General features: G+C 48.4%; 3 protein-coding genes across 3 annotated transcripts; all 3 read left to right on the top strand.

Moving 5' to 3' along the window:
• The first annotated feature begins 228 nt into the window (after window positions 1–228).
• Window positions 229–982, top strand: LOC119349577. Its single transcript, XM_037617628.1, has one exon. The coding sequence runs from the start codon at window positions 390–392 to the stop codon at window positions 822–824; it is 435 nt and encodes a 144-aa protein (XP_037473525.1). The 5' UTR covers window positions 229–389; the 3' UTR covers window positions 825–982.
• A 150-nt stretch (window positions 983–1132) lies between these two features.
• LOC119349575 (probable 3-hydroxyisobutyrate dehydrogenase-like 2, mitochondrial) lies at window positions 1133–2283 on the top strand. Its single transcript, XM_037617625.1, has one exon. It carries the CDS (start codon window positions 1158–1160, stop codon window positions 2118–2120), a length of 963 nt encoding a protein of 320 aa, XP_037473522.1. The 5' UTR covers window positions 1133–1157; the 3' UTR covers window positions 2121–2283.
• A 247-nt stretch (window positions 2284–2530) lies between these two features.
• LOC119349576 (uncharacterized protein ycf23-like) lies at window positions 2531–5401 on the top strand. The gene is made up of 9 exons (XM_037617627.1): window positions 2531–2761; window positions 2953–3018; window positions 3791–3865; window positions 3971–4033; window positions 4131–4190; window positions 4309–4398; window positions 4494–4601; window positions 4704–4826; window positions 5020–5401. Exons 1-9 carry the CDS (start codon window positions 2591–2593, stop codon window positions 5149–5151), a joined length of 888 nt encoding a protein of 295 aa, XP_037473524.1. The 5' UTR covers window positions 2531–2590; the 3' UTR covers window positions 5152–5401.
• Window positions 5402–8069: the final 2668 nt, after the last annotated feature.

Genomic DNA, 8069 nt, shown 5'->3' with positions numbered 1-8069 from the left:
AAATGTTACCTGTGTTGATTTTATATGCCTCATTTTTTTTCTTTGAAATATGTTTCAGACTTTTTTTTTGAAGGGATGTCTCAGACTTCTTTAATAATGCTACTATATATGGCTTCTCACCTTTTGAAAACAGAAAAGAGAAATGAAATGGCACCTCACTGCAGAAAGAGTAAAGAAAATGTTGGCGTCGGCATCGCGTGGTGCAGCGCTCGAAAACGACCGAGGCGCGCGCGTGTTATCGTTGCTCTGTCTTCCTTGTCAAGCCGGGGAATGAAAACCGCCCGGCCGGGCGAAAAGGACCCGCCTTTGCTCCTGCTCGCCCCATAAATCACGCCGCCCCGCCCAAGACCGACCCAAAAGACTCGTCGAGCTCCCGACTACTTTCCAAGATGGCCATCGCCGAGACGGCAGCGGTGGTGACGACGACGACGGCGTCCGGGACGGCGCCCATGTCCCCGGCCGCGGCGAAGGCCGGGGCGACGATCGGGCCGGCAGCGAGGCGCGGGTGGCTGCGCCGGCTCGTGCCGCGGGAGTACCTGCCACGGAGCCGCCGGTGGAAGCCCCGCGCTGGCGTCGGTGGCGCTGCGGAGGCCGCGGGCGGGGGCGGGGTGGCGGGCCCGTCGTCGTACCGGAGGCTGGCGTCGTCGCTGTCGCGGTCGCTCCGGTGGAAGCGGATGCCGGCGCTGCCGTCCCTCAGCCTGCGCGCCGGGTCGGCGTCGGCGGCGCTGGACGAGGTGGCGTTCCGCGTCATGTACGTCGTGGAGGCCGTCGTGCTAGGCCTCGCGCTCTCCTGCTTCTTCCTCTGCTGCGGCTGCCACATCTAGCCTGCCGCTAGCGCTAGCTATGTACTCTGTTACTGTTTGTTTGTTACTTGCTCTCGGTTCTTTGGTTAGTAATTTTTTCGTTTTGATCGATCGACTACTCTGCTGTAAATTTCCCGCCATGAGGAAAAACCATGGAGAAATTCCCAATCTGCTCAAGATGATTTGCGTCGTTTGGGGAATGGGGATGATGGTGTGATGCAATTTTGTACTGTATGTTCATTTTTGGAGCCGATGAGTTGTTTATTGTAAATCTGTCGCTGTCTCGTGCAAGCACAGCAACAAAAAAGTCTAGCTTTGGGTAGCTGGGGATTGGGAGTGAAGGAGCTGGAGGTCATGGCGATGGAGGAGGCGACAGCGACAGCGACGGCGTTCGGCTTCCCGGCGGAGGTGCGGCCGGGGGCCACGCGGGTGGGGTGGGTCGGCATCGGGGTCATGGGCGGCGCCATGGCCGCGCGCCTCCTGGCCGCCGGGTACGCGGTGACGGCCTACGCGCGCACGCCGGCCAAGGCGGGGGCCCTGGTCGCCGCCGGAGCGCGCCTCGCGGGCTCGCCGGCCTCCGTGGCCGCGGCCTCCGACGTGGTCTTCACCATGGTCGGCAACCCCGGCGACGTCCGCGCCGTCGTCCTGGACGCCGCGTCGGGCGCGCTCGCGGGCCTCCGCCCCGGCGGCGTGCTCGTGGACTGCACCAGCTCCTCCCCGTCCCTCGCGCGCGAGGTCGCCGCGGCCGCGCGCGCCGCCGGCTGCCACGCCGTGGACTGCCCCGTCTCCGGCGGCGACGTCGGCGCGCGGGACGGCACGCTCGCGCTCCTCGCCGGCGGGGACGAGGCCGTGGTGGCCTGGCTCGCCCCGCTCTTCGCGCAACTCGGCCGGCCGACCTATATGGGCCCGCCCGGCAGCGGGCAGAGCAGCAAGATCGCCAACCAGATCGCGGTGGCCGGCGCGGTGGTCGGCCTCGGCGAGTCCCTGGCCTTCGCCGGCGCCGCCGGGCTCGACGAGCGGCTGTTCCTCGGCGCGGTGTCCAAGGGCGCCGCGGGGTCGCGCGTGATGGACATCTTCGGCGAGCGCGCGGTGAGCCGCGACTTCGCGTCCGGGGGCGCCGTGCGGTACATCATCAAGGACCTCGGCATGGCGCTGGAGGTCGGCGACGGCCAGGAGGAGGAGGAGGAGGCCAACGTGCTGCCTGGCTCGGCGCTGTACCGGCAGATGTTCTCGGCCATGTCGGCCAACGGCGACGGCGAGCTGTGCCTGCAGGGGCTGATCACCGTCGTCGAGCGCCTGAACGGCATCCGGAAGTAAGGCAGGGCAGGTGTTCGTCAAAATGCGGCAGCCGGATATGTATCTCATGGTCATGTATTACTAGTTTCCCCTGGACAAAATTCGATCTCTATGTCATCTTCTTAAGCAGCCGGATATGAAATCTTTTAATCGATGTATGTTTCAATAATGTTACTACTTATCATGTTTTCTCCAAAAAAACTGCCGTTTTACATTTGCATCTCCAAAAAACTCACACGTTGCAAAAATTGAGACGATGGTGCACATGGCATCTTCTATTCAGATGCTTGGGATGTGGTACTAATCTGACAGCCGAGGAGCAATCTGCAAACCTTGCAAAATTCCAAGGGCCTCTTGCTCAATTCCAGGTGTCTGTCACGCATTTGCACCGTGGAAGATAGCATATATCTACACTAGAGCCTTTCCCGGTGCAGTGCACTGCTTCAGTCTCCTTATCTCTTTCACTCCCAAAAATCTCTTCAGCAGCAAGAATGGCAGCGCCGGGCTCCCTAGGACTTCTCCAGGCGCCGTCCTTCGCCGCGGCCAAGTGCCGTCCGAGCCGGGGAGCGGCGCGAGCCGTGTTCGCCGTCCGGGCCTCGGCGGGTTCCGCCGCCGCCAAGGACGCCGTGCTCAGGCCCTTCCGTGAGAACAGGGCTCTCAAGGTCTCACTCTATCCATCTTGATACCTTCCGTGCAGTAGTAAATTTCCATTGCTTTGATGGGCTCTGATGATAGATGTAGAAGTCATCTCTGGGTCGAAGCGTAGAGCAATAGAAATTCCATTGCTTTGGTATGTATGATGGAATGTTGCTGCTGGGCTCTGACGACAGTGATTGGCCTTTTGCACCCGCAGATCATTTCGGGGCTCCAGAACTTCGACAGGTCCAATGTTGCGTCCGTCGTCACGGCTGCGGATAAGGTGTGGATGCTGTTTGGTGCATTCGTTTTCCATGCTCTGTTTTTTTTTACAGTTTAGCTCTTGCAGAGGGATGAAATGTTAACCTATGAACTTTATCTGGGATGGAATAGCATAATGGTGTTGCGTTTGCTGGTGATGTGCTCTGGAGTTGATAATATTGCCAGCTTAGGTCACTGCTGAGCTTGTCAATCCAGAAGTCTGCAAGTAGAAGGCAGCGTTTGATTAGTACCTAAGCCTCGTTTATTGTCTGATCAGAAGAATCAGAACCAGCACATAGTATATTTCACATGGCAGTACATCAATTGTGAATTTTGTTTTGGAGAAGTCATTGTCAATGCAAGTTAATTAGCTGCAGCGACAAAGTATCTTCATCAGATTTAGTCAACGTTAGGGAAATCAGTATCCAGGAAGCAACTGTTTTTATTAGTGTTCAGGAAGCAACTGTTGTTATCATCCCACTCTGATACTCTTTTCCAACTAACACTTTTCTAATAAGTATTACTGGAAAACTTTATATGAACCTTTAAAAAAACTTATGATAACAAGCGGAATTCAGTACAGGTGCCTCTATTTTGTATCCAAATGTATTTAGGAGGTCAACGCCATGATTTATCTTGCTTTGGATATAAAAATGATCCACTTATCCAAATATAACAGTTATTTGCCATGAGGCTATTATCTTAATAATCTTGTTGCTGTCCTGCATATATCACAGAAATAATTAAAGGGCGACTCATCATCACAAGCTTGTCATCTTGTTTAATGATTGCAGGGAGGTGCTACCCATGTTGATATAGCGTGTGACCAGGACTTGGTAAAGCTTGCGCTGGAGCTTACTAACCTTCCGGTGAGCTAACCATTCATCCAGTTATAAGAAACTATCAACTATAGTTCTTTTACCCAACTGTGGAGTTAACTATGCGAAGTGCACTGTGGAAATTTCATATTGCAGATCTGTGTATCCTCTGTTGATCCTTCAGCATTCCAATCTGCGGTAGACGCCGGCGCGCAAATGGTCAGTCCCTAACTTTGGATGGCACCTGTGCAACAAGGTTCAACTGCATTTTATTTACTATGCTAGCCACTGGCCTTCACAAACTTCTCTCGTGCAGATTGAGATTGGAAACTACGACTCCTTTTACGACGCAGGCATTGAATTCTCATCTGAGCAAGTAAAATATTCAGCTTATTGCTAATTAAGCTTATCGATTTTGCTATTGGTTCATCTGTTTAGTGAGACGAACCATCATTTCTATGTGGGAACTTGAATACACGTTTGATCAATTTTAGATACTGAACCTGACAAGGGAGACAAGGAAGATGCTTCCAGACATCACGTTGTCAGTAACAGTTCCCCACACTCTGAGCCTCCCGGATCAGGTATGCCATCCTCTGTCATACATTCAGTTACAAGGTTTCTTCAAATAACAGTTAACAATTGCATTTATCCGGAATCCTTTTGTGCAAAATTACAGATGAGACTTGCAGAGCTACTTGAAGAGGAAGGCGCTGATATCATCCAGACTGAAGGCGGGAAGTGTTCCAGTCCAACAAAGCCTGGTGTTCTTGGACTAATAGAAAAGGTAGCGCAAAAATGCTAAATATAAGTATAGAGCACGCAGTATCGAGCACCGTTATTTTTTTGTTTCACTAATAATTCATAACTAATGTTCAACGAATTGTAGGCAACACCAACATTGGCAGCTGCATACTCCATCTCCAGGGCCGTCAGCATACCGGTGATGTGCGCGTCCGGGCTAAGTTCAGTGACTGCACCAATGGCAGTAACCGCAGGAGCCGCCGGTGTGGTATGTATCCTGTATCTCAAACTTCTGTGAACTCTGTGGCTGAAAATAAACCAACACTGATCCAGAACATCTAAGCTGCCATGACTTTTTGTGTTGTATACTGAATCCGAAATATACATTTTTTTCCTGCCTGCGGGAACATGTGAGCCTTGTTATTCACAAGAGCTGATCTTCTCCTTCCTACTGGCTGCAGGGAGTTGGCTCTGCGATTAACAAGCTCAACGACGTCGTGGCGATGATTGCGGAGGTGAGGAGCATCGCGGAGGCTCTGGGGGCGACGGCTTCGAGGAATGTGTCCGAGGAGCTGAGAAGAGTTCACAATTAGTATTACTAGGTGGACACGGCTTTTCTCTGAACAAACTCAAGAAGTCAGTAAGGAATCAGGAGATGTAGTTCCAGCAGTTTAGCATTTCCCCTGTCTGCTACCCTTTGTGCAGATCTGGAGAAGATTGCCTGAAAGAGCTAAGATAACTAAATCGGTTTACGCCTTCCTCTCTATTTATTTTTTCATATTATATCTATAGAACTGGAAGATGTTCTTGCTGGTGATAATAAAACCTGAGTCTTTGAAGGCAGTGATAAAGCTACTTTGAATATCGAGCTAGCAGGGGTCCAACCCATCACCAGGCGGTCAAGTTCGGGTTGTTCTTATCGATCCATTTCATCGCCAATATGAAATCAACCTACATGCTTCGTTTTCCTAACATCGCAAGATTGAAGTAGTGTATATCTCTAAATTTCATTGCACCCTTCTTCTTTGGTACACATGTCTTCATCCAAGCAAACCAATGCATTCTCTTTTGATTTTCCTTGTCACCCCAACAACGATGTGTCATCAAATCAGTAGTTCCCTTACATATATTATAGGGATTTTGAAGACCAACATCACATATGAAGGGATAGCTTGTGCCACCACATTGAGAAGCACCTCTTTTCCACTTAATTAAATACAACCTTTTCTTTCCACTCATTGATTCTTTTGCAAACTCTCTCCACTACATATTGAAATAGTCACACCTTTCAGCCCCATTTGACCTAATGTAGTGCAATAGTCATCAAGGAATGTACGTAGAGATGTTGCATTTTGCACATGTGCTTTCATTAGGATAAGCGAATCATCTGCATATAGCAAATTAGAAATTTGAGGGCCTCCCGGCATACCTTGACACAATAGTTAGTGTTTTCTTGTATCTCCAGCATGAGTGAACGAACTTGCTAAACCTTCAGCAAAAAGAATAAAAACGGTAGGGAGATTAGGGGTCTCTTGTCATAGTTCCCTACTAGATTTGATGGTCTGCATTTCTTGCAAATTAAATTTGAGTTGGTACTCAACTGAGGTAACACATGAGATTATCATCTTAACCCATTATGGCACAAAACCTAGTCTTGGCATGATTTTCTCTAAAAAAACAACCATTTGTGTGGTCATCAGCTTTATGCATATCCAAGATGACGGCACATAGCCCATTCTTTCGATCTATTCAGTTTTTAATTGTGTGAAAGCTTTCATATTCCTGTCTTGCATTGTGTGTGATCAGCATCCCGACACAAATGCACTTTGTGTTGGACTAATGATCTCTGGCAATAACATTTTGATTCTTGACACCAACATTTTAGGTATAATCTTATAGATGACATTGCATAAACTCAGTCATAATCGCAAGACCTTTTGTGGCGATTGTACCTTTGGAATCATCCTTACCATTGTTGTTCCACCCTTCCGGTAACACACCAGAATTTCCCTATGTTGATGCCGGCTGCATTAAATCGTTCTCTAACATTGGCAAAAGTCGTTCGAAAAATATTGCATGCAACCTTCCATCCCTGTACTTTTAAATCATTGAATTTGTGATGTTCATGTATTTTTCCAATCCTATAGGATTCAAGAGGTCACAACATTACGACCCTATTTCTTCTTCTTTCAAATCCTCTGTTTTATGAATCTCACGGGTCAAAGTCCCCTCCCCCTAGGTCTAGCTTAAGTAATAAATACCAAATGCCCATTCAATCCTTTCTTGAAACTACTATACGGCTTTATTGCTTCATTGATTGAAGTACAATCGACCTTTATTGTCTTTGTTCTGCTTTTTCATTAATAATGGGGAAATAAAACATATATACATAGGTTAAAGCACAGAAAAAAAGGAAAACTACCAGGACGGACACAAATGTCCCTGCTCTCACATAGCAAACTACTCCCTCGCCTCCAACATGATACTTAATCCATCACTCATTATTATACCCACTATCATGGGGGCGCTCATCGATTTCCCTTCAATAGTTTTGTAGTTTTTTCCCTCCATATGTTTTAGACAATGTATGTTGCCAAGGGAAACTTTCTTTTCTTGATGTCTCCTCCTAATTTGGCATTGATCTTCTTCCACCTTGCCTTGACCAAATCCGAGTCGATCATTGATCACGACGCCTGCGGGTGCTATACCTCAAATTAGTGCCAACTTTCTTTGTGTAGGGGCATACTAAGAACAAATGTTAGCCCCCTTCCAAGATCTTATCACATAGGAGGGGGGGGGGGTTAAATTCCAGACAACTTCAATTGGGTTAACAATGTTATAAATGATGCTTACTCCCAAAAGAAGCCTCTTATGTTCCTAATATTTGATATTATGAGGGCCTTTGACTAAATTCAATGAGACTATTTTCTTGAGGTTCTTCAGGGTTTTGGCTTTGGACATAGCTCTTGCAAGATATGAACATTGGTTATTGCCTCTTCCTCTTATAGGGTGCTCCTTAATGGAACTCTTAGGATGCCTTTTGACCATAAAAGAGGGTTGTGACAAGGCTACCTTTATGGAAGGAGAAGCAGGACCAAGAGACGCACGTATGAGAGTTAGGTGAAGGGCTAGTGGGTAGAAGGAGGATTACCTTTTACAGAACATTGTGAGATTGGATGGGCTTTCTAGAAATAGATGATCGGATACCCGATCGGGTGAGCATGCCATGTTATTGTAAAGCTATCAGTCGTGGCGTAGTTACTTCGAAACACCAAACCTAGCTCTTTCATGTGATGCTTCATTCTCTTACCTCGGGAACTGCATGAACTCTACCTTTTCAATCGATCCAAGTAACTCAACGCCAAAGGCGGAGTTTGAGCAAAATATAAGAGGGGGCATGACTTGGAGGGGTACAAAATTAGTTGGGAAGCAGGGGCTAGTCCCTACTTCAAACAATACTTAAGTCTAAAATCTAGCATGCTCTTTAGTGAATGAAAAATAAAGGGGGTGT

Source organism: Triticum dicoccoides, chromosome 1B (genome assembly GCF_002162155.2).
Source record: "Triticum dicoccoides isolate Atlit2015 ecotype Zavitan chromosome 1B, WEW_v2.0, whole genome shotgun sequence".
Classification (NCBI taxonomy): Eukaryota; Viridiplantae; Streptophyta; class Magnoliopsida; order Poales; family Poaceae; genus Triticum; species Triticum dicoccoides.
The sequence above is the reverse complement of the archived record's forward strand: the minus strand, read 5'-3'. Positions and strand labels throughout refer to the sequence as shown.

Excerpts from the sequence above, each read along its gene's own strand:
- LOC119349576 (XM_037617627.1), top strand. The coding sequence starts at position 2,591 with ATGGCAGCGCCGGGCTCCCTAGGACTTCTCCAGGCGCCGTCCTTCGCC. Across the intron at positions 3,866-3,970 it reads TGGAGCTTACTAACCTTCCG|ATCTGTGTATCCTCTGTTGA; the intron begins GTGAGCTAACCA and ends TTCATATTGCAG. Across the intron at positions 4,034-4,130 it reads TAGACGCCGGCGCGCAAATG|ATTGAGATTGGAAACTACGA; the intron begins GTCAGTCCCTAA and ends TCTCTCGTGCAG.
- LOC119349577 (XM_037617628.1), top strand. The coding sequence starts at position 390 with ATGGCCATCGCCGAGACGGCAGCGGTGGTGACGACGACGACGGCGTCC.
- LOC119349575 (XM_037617625.1), top strand. The coding sequence starts at position 1,158 with ATGGCGATGGAGGAGGCGACAGCGACAGCGACGGCGTTCGGCTTCCCG.